Here is an 18952-nt window from a genome sequence, read left to right on the forward strand (position 1 = left end):
ACATGGCCCACCCATTTGGAAGTATAAATTAGAATGCAGTCATGTGCAAATCATAAATTAATAATCATTTGGTTGCTGGTTATAAAAAAGAATCCTCCATAGTAGGAAAACAATTTGAATTATTTATTAGCATGCATTTCTAGACGTATTAAATAACCAATTTAGTAAGATTTGGAGTTTTTTTGGTGAATGACAATAATCAGTTTTTTTTCAGTACAAAGTCTTCTTAGGCTCTATCTCCCTCACTAGGTTGACTCAACACAAAATTTTGCTACATGAGAAACATTTCTCATTTGGGTTTACATTTAAAGTAAAGCAGCTGTTCTGATTACAAGAGGTAATCAAAATAGTTGCTTTAAAGTGAGTAATCTAGTAGGACTTCTACAAAAATTCCTAGAGTTGAAAGTATTTAGCCAAAGAGATACCCTGCAGCTGTCGGGTTATGTGTGCAGGGCTGTGCAGAGAATGTCTGTGCTGATATTCTCAGGCAGGCACAGGTTCAGTGTGTTTGGGGAGTCACTGGCTCTGATCTGGGAGCTGTAAGGCAGTTACCAAGGTTTATCAGCAGGGGTGATGCCCTCCACAGTTTCAGCTGTGCACTTTGTGTCAGCCTGTCCCAGGTGAAGATCGTGGGCAGCAAAACTCCTGGGAAACTTCTGCTGCTGTTAACAGGCTTAAGTGAGAGGAAGATGAATTAAGCTAAATAGAAATAAGCTAAGCAGGCTAGGCTGCTGGCAGCATTCTAAATGCACTCAGGCAGGGATCAAAAGAAATTATTCAGACACACAACTTGGCTGTGGTTTTATCACTATATGGAAATAATCAAGCTGACCATGCATTTGCTTCTTCCCTGATTGTTGGGGGTTTTATATTTGGTGGGGGGAAGAATGCTGCCAAGATGTTGTTGAAACATTTTATGGGTTTCTGAATTAATGTTTGACATGGGTTCTGTCACAGCTGTTTCACTCTCTCTCTGTATGTGTGTAACATTTACATACTTGCAGAAATTACAGTGCCTATTGTGATTATATACAGATTATTGAATACAAAGTAACTACTTCTACATGTGCTTCTTGTGAATTTAACTGGTAATTCCCCTTGGTTTCATTCTGCCATGGACCAGTGCCAAAAATGTGTAGAAGCTCACTGATGTACAAATACATAAGAGCAATTTCTGCATTATTTCACTGTGATCTTTAAATTTGCAAAATGAAGCTTCTGTATTTGGCAAGGATATTCAGCTTAGTAGTTTTACCATTTTCTTTCCGCTCCATATTTTCTTTCCACCCAAATTGATAGTGATATATAATACTATGCAAAATGTAGGCTGCAGGGAGGGAATATTTCAGCTACATAAAGGCTGGCATTGCAGACATCTCTGAATTAAGAGTCCCAGAGATTATTCTGTGAGGGAGCTGGTAACCTGCAGTTGCCCAGGTAGTCACTGCTCTTTCTGTGGCTGCCCTTTCTCATGAGCCTTGAAACAATGGCTTTCTCCCATTTTAGTGTGGCATGATTTGGCTTTGTTTCCTTCTGAAGCAACTTAACTCACAGCAACTCACTGTTGATGTCTTCTATGAAGATTGTTCACAACTACTTGCCCAGCAGTTGCTCAGAAAGATGAAAAAGAAGGGTTTTGGCAGTTTATTTCAGCTACTTTAATGATTTGTACTAACTTAGAAACTTGTAACTATTCTCTGAAGCCAATAATTTCACATAGTAGTGCTTACTTGAAAAAAAGGAAAAAAGCATTCTTAACGATGTTTTATTTTTACTTTTTTTATTTGTTCAAAGGTTGTTACTGTAGCAACCAATAGTTGGCAAGTAGCCAATATATTTAGTTATAAGTAGAAGCAAACTTAATTTCTGTAAGATATATTTTAAAATATTTCAATTCTAAGACTGAATTCATGTTCACATAGAATTTATTTTTCAAGCCAGAACAAAAAGGCTCTAATTTTTTTGAGGTTAAGAGTTCCTTAAATTCTTATGTTAAATTACCATTCTTATAAGAATTTATCCCAAGATCTCTAAAAGTTGGCTAAAACAGCAGAACACTAAAGATACAAGAAAATTTAGTTCCTGGACTTTCACACAGATAAACATTTCAGCACTGTTATATTTATATGCTGGTCTTGTATATATACCAAGCCGTTAATGCATTTGTCTATTATATTTGTTTATTTTGGAAAAAAACCCAACCAAACAAAAAAGGCAGACAGCATTTTAAAAACAAAATGTTATTCCCTGTTTTTACTTTCTATATAGTGATTATTTTTCTCTCACTGTGAGTGTGGAGGAATTTTATTTTTACTTTGTTAGACATGTTACTGGGGCAGTGAAAACCAAATAATGTGTAACTTCAAATGTAAAGTTACTTTCTGCAACTATTTTATGTTTATAAAAATTACAAGTAAATACAATAATAAATGGGAATGTAGTATGAACAAATAGAAATCAAAGGTGATATTTCTCAAGTAGGTTCCAAAGTTAAGAACATTGTTGCTTGTTCCATTGTTTTGCCCATTTGCCAGTAGGCTTCACCCCTTTGTGGCAAGAAATGCATCCCTTTTTTCTGTTCTGCAGTGTTTGGCACAAAGTACAGTCCTGGTTAGTGGAACTCCCCAGTTTCCCTGTACTAGAAAAAAGTTAATTAGAAGTATGATCTGATGTTTAAATCTCTGGACTGAAATTGGAAAGGGTGGATAGAATTTCTGTCCCTTTGGAGGACTCAGTAATACTTGGCAAATCATGCAGTAGTTAATTGTTTTCATCTGCACAACATTTTTTTCCTGTGTTTAGGTGCATATATAAAGATACTCCGATATTCTTGATGCCCTTTATTGGCTACATTGCTGGTTACACAGAAAGAAACTCGATTTATGGGAAATTTTGGGGAGACCTGTGTCTCTTGAGTGCTTGAAAGGGGACCTATAAGAAACTTCTTAGCAGGAAATAGTGATAGGAGAAAGGTAATGGCTTAAAATTAATGGAGAGTTGATTCAGATTAGATACAAGATAGAAATGTTCTATGGTGGGAGTGGTGAAACGCTGGAAAAGGTTGCCAAGAGGCAGCAGGGGCCCCATCCCTGGAAACATTCAAGGTCAGACAGGCTTTCAGCAACATGATTTACTTGAAGATGTTCCTGTCCTTGGCAGAGAGTTTGGAGTGGATGACCTTCCAAGGTCCCTTCCAACCCTGACTGCTCTATAATTCTATTAAATTCACGTAATTCTTAAGGACAATGAGAAATGTATTTTGTCAGTCATGCATCATGTCACCAATATAGATATTCCCAAAATATTTTTCTATTATCTTTCTAATACTTAAAAATTTCTTGAACTAGGAGCAAAGGGTGGGATAAATTATCTGTTTACCTCTGTGCTGAAGCTTTTTTTGTATTTTCCAATACTTTGCTTTACAAAATCAAATCAAATGTATAGCTTAAAGTTATACCTTTCTAGCTCTGCTAAATGTTGATGCTTATGGTGTTTTCCCCACAGCTGCTTCTGATGCGTGTTTCAGTAATTCATATTTTTTGGTTATGTTTTGTGTTTCTAAATTTTCTAGATAGCATTGTGTTTCTATTGCATGTGCATCTTCTGGCATTAGCACCTTTTGAAAGTTCATCTTATTTCCATTTTCAGATTATAAACATGTCAAATAAGGTCGGTTATAATGCTGATCTTTGCAGTGTCTATTAGATTGCTTTTCTAGTATAGCACTGTAAATGTTAATCAAATAAAGGCATTAGAACTTTTTTCAACAATATGTCTATTTTATTAATCTATCCATGGCACCAAAAAAAATACTCTTTAATCAGTTTGGTCTTCTGTCCACATTTAAAGTCAAATAATGTGAATTTATTAAATTATCAAGGTTATACACTAACTGTTTTACAGACTGATAATGCATCCTGTGCTTCACTACAATTTGTGTGGAGTACATGTATCCTTTTACATTTGGAGTCTCTTAATATTCCCTGTTCTTACCACAGAATGGTTGCAGTGGGAAATGTGTAGCAATATGCCTGTAAAAGACTGATTCAGAGATGTCTGTAAAATCCCAGATAAACCAAAGAAGCAGTATGTAGATTTTTTTTAATATATATATACTTAGCCTGTTAAATTCTTTGAGATTTGTAGGAGCAGAGAATCATCCAAGGTTGGACATAAGCAAAATTCTCACATCAGTAGAGCAACTGAATGTAATAAAAATCTGTCAGGGTCTCATACCTTCCAAGACACTCTGCAAATAAAAATATTTCTCAGATCACTAAAAGGCAAGTAAAATTCTGATACTATAGATGAAAGTGAAGTAATATGCCAAAGATCTGCATAAAATGTCAGTTTCAGAAACAAGAATATTGTGCAAGTTAAGGGGAGCATTTTTAAATACCTAAATGTGTGCTGTGTGACAACCTATTACATCCAAATGAGTATTCAGTGTTATTAGAACCCCAACTATTCCCTTGCTTGTTTGCATTACAAAGAACACATGAATTACTGCATGTAGTACCTCTGCTTGTATCTACTAAAGTAAGTTTTTTTGTAGTCAGCAGTATTTGCCAAGAACTTTTCATGCTGTCACTCTGTACAGTAAGTAAAAGGAGCTTTTGAACAAAATTAAATGTGAAAATCCATTCATTTCAGGCAAGGGTGGCCAGAATTCAACAAATTGAGAAGGACATTCTTCGTATACGTCAGCTCCTGCAATCACAAGCAGCTGAAGCAGAGGTTAGTGAGCAATAACTTGCTTTTTTTATTGTGGGATGTGTATTTTCTCTAAAAAACCCAAAATATTTTAATAAAGTGGTAGGCAGGATTATTCCCATCAGCTGTTGATGTCACAATCAGGTAGTCAATATTCTTGGACTGTTACTTGCTCTGTTTCTAATGAACTGAAGATGGAATACTTGGATTAGTCCTCGTACTACTGTGGATCTTCTATCCACAGTAGTATGAGGACTGTAAGTTAAAAGTTTAGCTTGAAATTTCACTGAAAATGTCAATGTGCAATGTGCTTATGAAGGCTGAGTCCTGGTTTTAGAAATAATTAAAACAATCAGTTGTACATGCCTTTGTAATTATGAATCTGTGATAAGCACCTTCATTTTTGTTTGTGTTTTGAAGGAGATAAGGTGTAAGAAAAGGATGAATAGAGCTTCTGTCAGACTTCATTATAGAAACCTGGTATATTTTAGTGTTTAAGTACAGGGTTCTATATTAAGAAATGCAGGATGTTTCCTGTAAATTACGAACTCCATAGCAGTAATTGCCATTAGCAAAAACTGCTCTCATGGAAATTCACTTAGAATGTCAACTCCATTTCTTGTACTGGTAAATTAAATTGTGTGTTTGACATGAATATTTTATGACTTGCCTTCACCCAAAATAACTACAAAAAAAGCTCAGAGCATCATTTGAATCACTAAAGGATGTATATTTTTTCCATTTTGTAGATGGAAATTTTCCACTTGTTTCATAGTTCCAGGATTTGGGGGGGAAATAAATTCTTATAAGTGATGCAGACTGTAGTGTGTGAAATTAAAGTTGCCTGGGCTATTGATATCAGTCAGTCCGGATGTTTATAGATATTGACAAGATCTCCCTGAGCCTTGTTTTTCTCCAGCTGAACAGGCTCAGTTCTCTCAGCCTCTCTGTGTGTGAGAGATGCTCAGGACCTTTAAGGACTGCTGAACCCTGCAGAGGACTTGTTTCAGTGAATCAATCGTAAATCCAGCTTTATTGTGCTGGGCAGGCCTTAACAGGACTTTGGATGCTGAGGGGAGAGGAAGGGCCACCTCCCTGGCCCTGCTGACAATATGCCCCTCACTGCAGCAGAGGACAGTGTTGGAATTTTTGCCTCAAGACCTTTGAAAGGATGGCACAGCAGGACCTCCAGGTGCTTCCCAGCTGGACAGCTCCAGCCTGTGCTGGTGCCTGGGGTTGTTCCTTCACAGATGCAGGACATTGTACTCCCCTTCTTGAACAGCCTGAGCTTCCTCTCAGCCCGTTCTACCCACCCATCTAGGCCCCTTTGGAAGGCAGCTGAACCCTATGCTGTATCAGCTTCTCCAGCTTGAGGAGAGTGCACCATGTCCCAGCATGCAGATGTTGGACAGTATTGGACTCAGTTTGCTTCCAGCTGTACTTTGTGCTACTGATTGCACCCCCCTGATTGCTAGCTATTCCAGCAGTTTTCAGTCCACATCCCTGTCCCTCACCTCCTGCTTGCTCCCTGAGCAGCACTGCAGGGATGTGCCAGAGAGCAGCACCCAGCCATGCCCATTGCCCAGCACAGGCCTAGGAGTGTTCCCAGCAAGGCAGCTGTGCTGCACATTGTTCTTCCTTGGACACCTGTGCTCAAGGACGTGCTCTTATCTCAGCTGTGTGCTTTGCCCTTGTGTTCCCACCAGCCAGGGCTCCTGCTTGCCAGCCCTATCTTCTGTCCTCTGTTATTTCTGGCATAATGCTCTCACTGCCTGGTTGACCAGCCTCTCAACAGATACTTTTGCCTCATATAGTCAGACAGAGTGTTTATCTTTTACTCTGGTAGAAAAAGAAAGACAATATTTTGTGATGCAACTATTGAAAAAAGGTTGTTTCATAGTTTTTCACTCCTGCCAAATCATTTGGCTGCCTCATACACTAAAGGTCTGATATATTGAAATTTTGCATGATGTGTCTTATCTGGAAAATGTTTGGATATCTGGTTGCATAGTTACATGTTTTAGGACAGACTTACCAGCATGCTGATGGTGGTAAAGGAGGCAGTCACAAGACACACCCTAATACTTTACAGTGTGTTTCAGTAATTTCTGAGTGATGACCATCTCCTACAGAGAACAGCTAGATCTGAAATTGTCTGGTGGTGCAGTAACACTGTGAAGTACATAAAACTGAAAAATACAAACATGAGACATTTTTTATATTTTTATCCAGTGCCTGATACTGAATAAGTATATTTTTTTAAGAAGAAGTCTATACAGTAGTGGGGGAAAGCTGGAAAATTCTTTTAACCTTAGCACAATAGGGTTTGATCCCTGTATTTGTGGTTAATGCTTAGTTTGGTACCATTCAGTGCTTAGTACAAATGCCAGAGATTAGCACAGCCTTGTGTTAACTCCCTACATCTGTGACTAATAAGTTGTGTTCCAACTAATGCTTCCTTATTTAGTTATATCAGTAATTATTATGTACTAGCTGATACATTAGTTTTGAGAACAAGGATTCTGTGTGACAACAAAGAATGATAAGAGAAGTACATTATGGCATGATCACATATTTGAGATACTCTCAAGGAGAAAAGATTCATCAGAAAATCTGAACTGTATCCAGATAAGTCCATGAAAATAATTAGCATATATGCATATATTCAGGAAATGTGATGAATATGTATTTGTTTCAGGAATATACCCTGGTCTGTTAGTCTGTTACTGAGCATGCTTTGAGCAGAATTCCCCATGCATTCAGCACTGGTAATAAAGAAATGTTGGCTTTCTGAGCTGGTAAATTGGTTGGAGACTTTATTTCCTGGTTTTCGGTGCCAATAACCAAATTGAATATGCTCCTTCTGTTATAAAGATCTGGTAACAACAATAATAAATATCACAGCTTGTCTGCTGATACAGTAGGCCCTGTGGTGATACCAGTCACTGTGGAACCCAAGTGCAATATATCTTGAAGAGTAAGACCTAATATAAAGCTGTGGCGTAAAATCAGCTTTTGAGAGTCAATGAGCAGAGAAAATTCTCACACACATTTTATCACATTTTTAAGGTTTGGCAAATTGCTAAGTCTCATGAATGATTTTAGAAAAATTATTCTAGACCTGTCCAGAAAGAATTTTCAGCTCTTGGGTACAATATGAAATTATTTAAAAGGAAAAAGGAAATTTTTGGCAGTAGTTGTACAAGCCCTTCTTTCATAATATCTGTAACTTGAAAATACTTCCATTGGGCAGTGTTGCCGTAGATAAAATGTAAAGGATTTTTTTCTTCCTGAAATTATGCTCAGCAGGTTTTATACTGTGATGGACAAGAGCATTCTCAGTCATTTTTCTCACAAGAGTTTCTTTTGTCTTCGAATCAACCGTAGCAAAATAATTTCTTACAGTTTCATTTGTTGCATTTTCCATTTTCTCATATATCTCTTACTTATACATGTATATCTATTGTGTTTAATATGGAGTAATGGCAATTCCTAATGAATATATAAGCGTCAGCATCTCAGGTTGACAAAGCATTAGGTAAAATTATTTATAATTGGGTTTCTTAGCAGAAATAGTCAAGGTCTAGTGTGCTAGCTAGAGTTTATAATTTTCTACTAATAAATACATGGAAATTAATAACTGATAATGATAATTCTTGCTGACTTCAGAAGCACTTAGAACATTGTGGCAAATGCGATGGAAGGAGTAGCTCCATGTCCCTGTAATCAGCACATGCAGTCTCCCACAATTTTGCTGCAAGAGCAAACAAGAGAACTCTGTCAAACTGACTTTCATGGTCTGATGCCAAAATTCAGCAATGGCAGGGGTTACAAAGCCAGCTTAGGCCTCCTCAAAAGTCATGCTTCAAAACAGGTTAACCCAGGGGACCTGTGTGCCATTCTCTGGCTGCTGTGCCTCACGTAGGGTTTACAGAGCCTGCTGCTGTTCACATGCTGTTCTTTGCTGATGTGGTTGGTGGCTTCTGTATTTTCTTCCACAGGTCCTGTGTTGAGTGTTAAAAGGCACCATGAAGGAGGGATATACTTTCAGTGTTATATGGCCTTTCTAACCATTAATCTGCAGTCTGTCAGATGAATATTAATTCATTTACAGTAATACTGTATCTATACAAAAATATTTTTACATTATCCATCTGCATGGATATGTGCTATTTTCATATGTAATAAATAAAAATGTTTAATCATTTTATACATTATAATAATATAATACATATTTATATAAATACTCCATTTTCAACTAATAACCTGCTTTCTGCTGCCTGTGTTGTTATTAACTCTTTTGTGCCAGTCTGCATTAAGAGAACAGTTCACTTCAAATTACTTCAGTGGCTGAAGTGGTAGGGAGTCTTCACTGAGAATTCACAGATTTGATGTTCAAGTCCAGCTGATAACTCATGTGACAGTAATGGGTTTGTATGTTGTGAGCACATTCTGCATCTCAAATCAGATAAACCCTGCTAGTAACTGTTAAAAACTGCCTTACAAATTAATTTGTGCGTTGAGTTGACTACATTTTGTATTGGCATATTCTTGAGAGTGCTTAGGGGAAATGGGAAAGTATCTCATTCTTAAATAGCTTGTAGAAAACAAATGTATGTTAATAGAAGCAGAAAGTGTTAAAGGAGAGCAGAAACTTTTCTTGTCAGGGAATGAAATATCTCTGTGCTGTGGATGCAGCAGAACTATTTAATAGGTACACCCCATTTTGACCACCCTGTCCCAATCCCCAGGAGTGTTCTTGGAAAAGGAGTAGTATTCCCTCTCAGGTGACCCAGTGGGTCAGAGCCCTGCTAATGAACCATTCAGATTTTCACCTCTAGGCATGTCCAGTACTACTTTCTTCGTGCTTTGCAGTCATTTAGTGACTGGAAAAATCTGTCTTGATTTTGTCAAACTCATAATTACATTTTATTCAAGATTGAAGTGTGTTGTGAGACAGGAATTTAGCATTATACTGAATTCACTTCATGTACAGCAAGGCCTGATCTTAACTGAGTGCCTGACTCTTGTATTGAGAACCAAAATTTCTTCAGTTACTGTATGAGCATCAATAGCAGTTTCATTTTATACACAGTGACAGAGAGGGTGAAAAATTAGATCAGATTTTAGAAAGAAGTAACACTGTGTGTGCTAAAATACTTGGAGATTTGCTTTGTGGCTTATTTTCTGTAAGTGAAGGTATAACGTCAAGGAATTTTTAACCTATAGTTGTTTCCAATTTCCTCACATTACTAGTTGGTATAATAGCCTGCATTTTTTACATACCTTATTCATTTAGTTAAACTATATTTACACTTTTAAATTTTTCCCTAAATTAATTACTTCACGTGCTGATTAGTGGTTTCTGAAATTCTGCTTAATGTTAAGTGAGACTCTTCTGTCTTAGATGAACAAAACAGAGTTATTTATGCCAGTGATACTGTATGAATTTAATCACTGAGAGTATCCAAAGATGTTTCAGGGTGTGTACATTGAAGAGAGGTATTGCTAAAAGTCAGAGATAAATATCCTTAAAGCATGATGAGGCAGACTGTGCTATGCTAGGCTCTGCAGCTCAAAAACATTGCAGAGCCACATAGAAACTGGATGACATAGACCATATGTGGCTAAACAAATTAATTAAGATTGTGTTGTCTGTTAGGTAGTAGCCTTTCAGTATGTGAAATGAAGCTTGGCAACAAAAGCAATACTTAGAAAATAATATTGCTTTCAACTCCAAACTTCAGCCATTTCCATGGATTATTCATGTCTTTCTGAAAATGTGAAATGTTTTAAACCTATTAATAGCTGATGTTTGATACTTCACATATTTCATAACTGCTCATTTAAATGCCTATCAGCATCAGGAAGACCAATTTAGTTTTTATGTAGATGTATAAAAATCTGTTTTCCTAAAGGAACTGAAACCTCTCTGTACCAGCTTGCCACGTCAGTTAAATTTATTTTGACAAAATTTTAGATGGATCAGTATCGGGCTGTATAAATTTCTTTTCAGTCAAAGTGGTAATTCCTGCACTGTTTGTCCTTGACATTTAGAATATTCTTATAGTAGAGATATCCTTCTGTTCAAGCAGAAATTATTCATCTTTAAACGTGAAGCTTAATTGAACAGTGCTGGCCATGCTCCCCAGTAAAAGCAGGGATCACGTGTCCAGCAGAGTAGACAGTCGTTTGCTCCAATTCTGTTACATTTCTGATAGGGATGTGAGCACAGCTGGTGGAAAATGGTGCTGCTGTGTGTCACAGCAGATCCTTTGTCTTGCAGGGCTGTAATCCTCAGAGGAAATGCTTCTCTTTCATCTCGCAGTTTTTGAAGGCGCTCAGTCTCTGCTGTTAATTTTTGAGGCTCAGGATTATGAAATGCAAAGTGCTGCTCAGTGGCTTCTGAGGATGCAGTATTGATGTGCTCACAGCCAAGGAATCTTTGAATGGTAAATTGTACCTCATTTCTGTTTGTAATTTCATAAACTCTTGTATTAACAGAGAGCACCTCAAAGCAAGCATGAGGCAGGTTCCCATGATACAGAGAGGCAGAATGAAGGTCAAGGAGCAGCAGAAATCAGTGTGGCAACCATCAGTACTGGTCAGGTAAGTAAGAGTATTTTCCTTGTTTTAATATAATTAAGTATTTAAGACATATGATGCTTACATGCTGGTATTTAACTTAGTGTGTTTGCATGTCTACTCATTTAAAAAAAAGTATATTTTTCCTCTTTCCATCTATATCTGGGAAATTTATTGTATTTACTGTAAGGAAGTGTTTGAATAAAGGGACATATAAATATTCAGTAATGCAGGGAGCATTTTTCTTTTGTTTAAATGATTAATGAGCCTAATGGTGTGAAAGAGATGGCAAGAGTGATTACAGGAAACGTATTTCATTGTAGGTGAACGGTAATATCAGAAGTGCTAGTAAATTACGAAAATTGTTCAAATTTTCATTTTAGAAACTACCACTAAGATGCTGGTGATTTTTAAAAAAAGAAGAAAAGCAAATGACAGGTTTATTATTTGAAACTGAAGTATCAATGAGGTAATCTCCTGAAAGTTGGCTGAAGGGTTATTTAAATGCTTCTAAATAATCTTCCATTGCTGTTTCTCCTTTTATTACTGAAATACAGTAGTGGAATATTTTGAGGTATACATTAAATTCTTTACTTATCCTTTAAAATCAATATTTATTACTACTCTCTTTGGCTAAAAATACTTTCATTTATTTACCATGATTATTTTCTTTCATGATTTCCAACTGTAGCTTAGACATTCCCACTAGTAATTTGGGTTTTTAAAACTTCACACTACAGATTTAATAGCTGAATTCATATACAGGATGTTTTTGTTACTCCAGGGAAGTAAAATTATTTAAATATTTCCGAAAGTGTCTTGTAGAAGATTTATCAGAAAGAATTGTGGTTTGGCTGGAATATTTCTCTTGATTAAACATTAAGCACAGCCCATAATTTTGCTTTTGAAATACATTTGATCACCATTTGGAATTAAATTCTATCATCCATATCTTATTGTGGTTCTGACTCTTAATTCTTATGACAGCTTTATTGTTTGGGAAGAAAATAGTTCACTGCTGCTTTTGGGCTGAAAGCATAATGTATTTAAATAATTGATGCATTGTTGCTCTATCATCCATCTTCAGAGAATGAATTAGGAGTTTTTTCTGGACAATGTATTTTACAGAGAAGGAAGGAAAAAGGGATTGACATGTCTTGGCAGACTTATGCAAATGGAAGATCCGTTCATAATTCAGTTGAGGCCTTAATGTTGAGGATTTGTGCAATTTTGACCTTTGCCTTGTAAAAATATATAAAACATGGCTATTCCTTCCTCCTGGTGGGGGATAGAGCCATGGCACTCTATCTATTTTAAAACAGCCATCTGGGGATTATTTACTTTCAGTGCAAGTCCAGACTGAGAAGGTTTAATGGATTGGACATAACATTTATTTCTGATAAACCAGCTCAGTATACTTAGAGCAATCATCATTCAGTGGAGTGAAAAAAAAAAGTTTTCACCAATTTATTTTGTTCTAATTGATTTTGTAGTCAGTGTTAATTGAATCCAGGATTTTTCACTTTTCAAGTGTGTCCTTTTCAGCACCATCTTTCAGCTGTCTTTTCCATTGCACTCACTACTTTCCTGCTGGACTAAAATTTTGTTTATAGCTTCATTTTGGAAGTTCTATAAAGGAATTTGTTGAGATTGACCATGTTGTTAAGAAAATACATCACAAAACAGAGAAAATTACTCAGCTGGCATGGTAAATAGCAAGGTAAAAGAGTGAGTGAAAGATAGTGAAGTATAAAAGCCAGAAACAAGATGATGTAGACAGGAAAAGATTTTGAAGGAGGAGGTCCTATACAGGAAGGGTCCACCTAACATTTCCTTGTCATTTCCCATTTTCTTGGATAAATGACTGCTCACCTGACATTAGTTCCTTGGCATTAGTCTTTACAAGCCAGTGAGAAATGTAGTTACACTTCAGCTGAGCAGGTGGCCCAGCCATGTGATGGCCCTGAAGGAATTGGTTACCTGAACTGAGGTTGCTTTTCCATCTACACCATGGTGAATTTTAATAGATAGTGCCCCAGACTTGTGTCCTTTTTTACCTTTTTGCATGAAACAATCACACTGAGCTTAATAATGGATAATTTTGGTACGTACATTATGTTGAACCTGTAATCCTCTGAATGTAGTTTGAGGAAATATGAAGGGATTGCAGGGTGTAAAATTCCAGGAATTCATCCCCATATATGTCACATATTCTATAGTGAAGTGTATGGGAATATTGCCCATATACTTCACTATAGCACTGAACATTATTTAACTGAATTATGGAGAAAATGTAGTGTGATTTTCTTCCTAGGCTTTTAGATTCTGATTTTTTCCCTGTAGCCAACAGAGAAAATAAGGGTTTGTTTACATAGGAAATATAGAATGGAATAAATGGAGTTAATATAAATAATTCCAGTTATACTCTTGTAGCATAAAATACTTCTGGAACATGTATCACATTTTCTGGATTCAAACATGGAAGTGAAATGAGTATAATAATGTTAATGTGTTTAAATATTCCAATATAACTAGATTCTTTTCTGTCTATACGAACACTTCATTAAGTTACTCCTACCTTGTACTTACAAGTCTCTTTCAATTTCATGTTTAAGATGTTGAACTGTATGAACTGCAAAATTCCTCTTTCTTTATGGAGCACATAGAAGAAACAGACATTATTTCAAAGTGTTTTCCATGTAATTTTCTTCAGTGTTACCTATTTTTACTGGGAAAAAAAAATTATATCCATTGATCCTCATAGTTCGAAAATGTTTTGCAAATTAGGCTAATAATTCCATAAACTGATTTTAGCTTTTTTAGAGGATCAAATTAAAACTGGTGACTACCTCAGGAATATAGTTATTGATACTAGAAGTGTTCTCTAAACAAATATATTTTTAATTTCCCAGAGCAGAAGGGAAGGGAGTGATACAGTAAGGGAAACATCACAGATAGAAAACAACAGCAAATAAAACGTAAGAATATGAGTGGATAAAAAATGGCAGAAAAAGGAAAAATGTAAATACATGAAATAATTAAAATAAGACAAAGATGCTAATAATTGAGTCTTGCTAATACGGGTAGGAGCATACCTAGATTCTAGGAAAATTACATCAAGTGTTGTCAGCATTATTCTATAGTTTTCACTACACCATTATGCTTTGCTTTTGAAATAAACAAATTCAGGTGGAGTTATTCATTGCCCAGATCAGACTCTTCTTACTGGTGGGTTCTCAGATACTTCTCCAGTGCGCTACAAAATCTGACATAAAAATGGAGTCTGCTTTTTTCACTGTCAAAATTATTATTCAGTTTGTTCCAAAATCTACTTCTTCGTGGTGAAAATAGCAATTAAATCCATTCAGTTGAAATTACAGTTCTATTGAGACTGAATCTCAGGAAAAAAGGTTAATAGAACCAAGTTTAACAGTGACCTCTCTGTTGTGTCAGGGCAGAGAGGACCTAAGGAGAAGCAGGTTGATAGTTCATTGCTCTCGGCACAACTGCATCATCCAGTGCTGAAACTCAATGTTGTTCTGTCCCTCAGACTTTGTTTTATATGAGTTGTTGTTTAAATCTGTAGGGTTCTGCTGCTCGAGTGGACCATGAGACAGCCAGTGTTATGAGCTCTAGTAGTAACTATTCTGTTCCTCGCAGACTGACAAGTCATCTGGGTACCAAGGTAACCGAAGATTACAAACCACAGGTCGCTAATGCTACATTTTTACTAATACAATAACCTCATTGTTTCTGCCAGTAGTACTAATATTATCTGAAGAGTCTTGTCCATACATAGTAATTTTTATTAAGTTAAAATTTTAGTATATTTTTCAGCTTTGAAAATATGTGCACAGAAATCTTTTTTTTGACTTGTTGATGATGAGTTAAGAGTTGTTACAGTAAGGAACAAGCAATTCCTAGAAGCTACTGGGATATCAAAAAACCTTGTGATGTTTCTTTATAATCCATGATGAAAATTAACCTTTTTAAGAGCGTTTCTTTGAATACTTTTGCGGAGTCCAAATCCACAAAACAGACACAGTTGCCAAGAAATTAAACAGACCAAAAAAATTTATTTAAGCCCTTCACAGCATCTGCCGATAGAAGACTGCACTAAAAAGTACATATGAAGCATGAAAAGAGAGGGGAAGAAAAGGGCAAATTCAGGAGCCACTGGATCTCATACTGCCTCTGGAATCAGCAGCAGTATGGATATTGTGGGTGGTGTGCTGAGAACAGTTCTCTGGGAAGGTGGACCTATTAATTTTGCATAGTGTTAATGATTTTGGGCCTTAAAACAGTATCACAGTGTTGTAATTTCAGTCCCACGCTGTATGCACATCCTAAATGGAGTTGATAACAGCTGTCTGTCTGCCAGTTTTCACTGCAAACTGTAGAACTCCACAAAGTTACAAGCGGTGGGAAAGCCCTGAACGCAGAAGAGGAGTGAGTGTGGAAGGATACAGGCAAAGACACAGGTTTAACTGAGTGTACTGTGGGGTAGGAAATTATTAATATTAATGCCTTAAAAGGGAAAATGGTAGAGATTCTAAATGGAGGAGTACATTTACAGGTGCAAAAAGAGATGAGTCTGTGGGCAGTCAGTCTAAACAAGAGAAACAAATAGATTTGTTTGTTTTTCCTATAATACATGAGCTGCAACTTGGAGGCCTGATTTGGTGGCTTCTTCAGCTTTATTATCTGCCAAAAACTTAACCTTCCAAATCCAAGTAACACTGTATTATAGCTGCCAGTTGAAACATTTGCAAAGAGATACACATAAAGCAAATAAATTCATTCTCCTTTAAGAATCAAAGGCTTTGTTTAAATGCTACATTTGGGGTTTCCCAGACCAGGAAGACAGGATCTCCAAACTGGGATGCTAGACTGTCACAGAAGTCTATTTCAATGGGTTTTGCCATGTGACCATACATTTTAACAAACTCTTAAGATTTGTATTGCCTCAGCAACCTGTAAGTGTTTAGAGAAGTCCATGTTACCAGACTCACTATTTAGTCTGCCTGCTGATGTTCTTTTTTTTTTTTTTTTTAACTTGGTATGTGTATTAATCTTCAGGCACATTGGAATTGTCACTGAAGACACCAAATAAAATCATTCATTGACAGGGCAACCAGTGCAAATATCTAATTGTTAGTAGGAAAATTTGTCTAATGGTTCTAAGTCTCATTTCTTCCTTATTTACTATATTCTAGAGAAACATACATGCTGCTACTTTATAATTCCCTTTGATAGTTTCTTTATGTTGTGCTTTGACTTTCAGTGTTCCTGTTTATCTTGGCTTTACAAGTTTGGAGTTTTTTAGATAGTATCTAAGCTCATCCTCTACATCCTGTTATTCTGCTAAAAGTTGACTAGAAGAATCAAATGTATTTCTTGATTGAAAGATGTTACTGAAGAGTGGGAGTACAAATAGTGCCTTGACCACAATATTACACAAAAGCCAAGGGAATCACTAAAAAAATCACTATTTTTAATTTTAAGAAGTGGGTTACTCCAAGTTAAATGGGTAATTCTGGGTTTTCATGGCATGAGTTAACTTGACAAATGCTCAGTATTTTATACATATTAAATAAGCATTTGTTTGCTTTACTGGTTTTATCCCTGTAAACTTGAAAAAGTATTCATTTAACTCTTTAGTTTTGCATTTGCTCAAAATAATCTGGTTCATATAAAAGTCAGTGATTATAACAAAAAATTATCAGTTAATTTGAGGTGTTTTAAAGGAAAACTTTAAAATACATGGATGTTTTTTCAGCATGATGTAGACTATAAATAAAGTGTAATGAATTCACACACAGGATACCTTTTTAAAAAAAGATTTAATTTTGAAGGTATTTTGGTTTCCCAAAATGAAACACTTTAATTATACAATTGTTTAATCTTTTTGTATGATGGAAATCTGGAAGTCTTTGCTATTGGTTTTCTAGATTAATACAGTTACACACAGCTACGCCCCACTTCCAGCCATTTAACCACTAAGTGGAATTTATTAAGATTATGAATGCTGAAGTAGTACAATTTTTTTCACCATTAAATAAGGGGCTTTTTTGCTCATATGTACCATTCAAGTTTCGTTTCAATTTTATGTGTGTTTTTAAAACGTAACTGTATTTTTAAAATCATTTGACCTGCAGGTGGAAATGGTGTATTCATTGTTATCAATGCTTGGTACTCATGATAAAGATGACATGTCAAGAACATTGCTAGCAATGTCTAGCTCCCAGGACAGCTGCATAGCCATGCGTCAGTCTGGATGTCTTCCTCTCCTCATCCAGCTTTTACATGGCAACGATAAGGACTCTGTGTTGTTAGGAAACTCCCGTGGTAGTAAAGAGGCCCGTGCCAGAGCCAGCGCAGCACTGCACAACATCATTCACTCCCAGCCCGATGATAAGCGAGGCAGACGGGAAATCCGTGTGCTCCATCTCTTGGAGCAGATCCGTTCTTACTGTGAAACGTGTTGGGAATGGCAGGAGGCACATGAACAAGGCATGGACCAAGACAAAAACCCAAGTAGGTTCTGCAAGCCATATAAAAGCATTTCAAAGATATATTGAAAAGAGTGAATTTACAGAAAGTACAGCTTTAATCTAACTTCTTGTTGAATGTATGCAAGTTTTCTTATCTATATATATGTGTGTGTGCGTGGTTTCTCCTTTATTTAAGTTCAGCTACTGTTGAGAAATAGTATGTGTCACAGATACAATACCCTATTTAGAAGCTTTTTAAATTTAAATCTTGGACTTTGGTGTACTTTACAGATAGTAATTCTAGTGGTTTATATTTGTAATTTGTAAAATAATATTGAATATATACTCATTCTGATTTACATTTTTATGGATAAACAGTCCCAAATTGCTCTTCATGCAGATGTTTAGGAGATAGCACTTTCCATTTGGGAGAGGGGCAGAGAGAACCAATTAAATAATCTCTATGTATCAAAATGAACTGCTGTTTATAATGTTATATGTAAATGTAAATTGAGAAATGTAAATTAATAGGATTTTTCTCAGGGAACAGTTAGAAAAATAGATTTAAGCTTAGAGTTACCTTCATTGCTCCTCTGAATTGAGGGCATCCCGTGAGTGTAGCCTGTAGGTGTCCATGGCAGGTGTGTGACTGAAATCAGGGCTGCCTTTTGCCTGATGCAATTCAGCAGAAGTGGCCTCTGCAAAAGCTGTATCAGTACCATTTCTGCATTATTCAGAACCTAGCTCACAAAAGTATGAACTTAAAAACTTCTAGGTTATGAAGCAGAAGGTTTAATTAACCATTCGTAAGGATATAGCACCCAAAGAAACAGAATATTATTTATTGCCACCAGAATATTTGACCATATTGATTTGTTTCACAAATATTATTAATTTCTAAGAGTAATAAGGTAATATTTTTTGCACTGCAAGTTGTGTTTCTAGCTCAGCGCATACATTCAGAATTCTCCCTAATTTGTTTTCAAGCATCAAATATATTTACAGTACACACTTTCTTTAGTAATGGTTTAACTAATTGTGTGTTCATGGATTACTGGGAAGATACAGACCTGACCAAAGCTGCAGCTGGTTTATTTTTAAGATTAGATTTGCTCTGGAGAACTTATGATCTAGACAAAATCACCTGGAAGGTACTAATT

The 18952-nt window shown here is 36.1% G+C and overlaps 1 protein-coding gene across 1 annotated transcript in view; it reads left to right on the forward strand.

The window, feature by feature from the left end:
- Positions 1–18952, forward strand: part of APC (APC regulator of WNT signaling pathway) — a 71927-nt gene that overhangs the window by 35039 nt on the left and 17936 nt on the right. Inside the window, exons 7-10 of the mRNA XM_066569467.1 lie at positions 4654–4737; positions 11218–11322; positions 14885–14983; positions 17457–17835. Coding sequence (XP_066425564.1) covers positions 4654–4737; positions 11218–11322; positions 14885–14983; positions 17457–17835 — 667 coding nt within the window. The remainder of the gene's footprint in view (positions 1–4653; positions 4738–11217; positions 11323–14884; positions 14984–17456; positions 17836–18952) is intronic.

The sequence above is a fragment of the Molothrus aeneus genome, chromosome Z (assembly GCF_037042795.1).
Source record: "Molothrus aeneus isolate 106 chromosome Z, BPBGC_Maene_1.0, whole genome shotgun sequence".
Taxonomy (NCBI): domain Eukaryota; kingdom Metazoa; phylum Chordata; class Aves; order Passeriformes; family Icteridae; genus Molothrus; species Molothrus aeneus.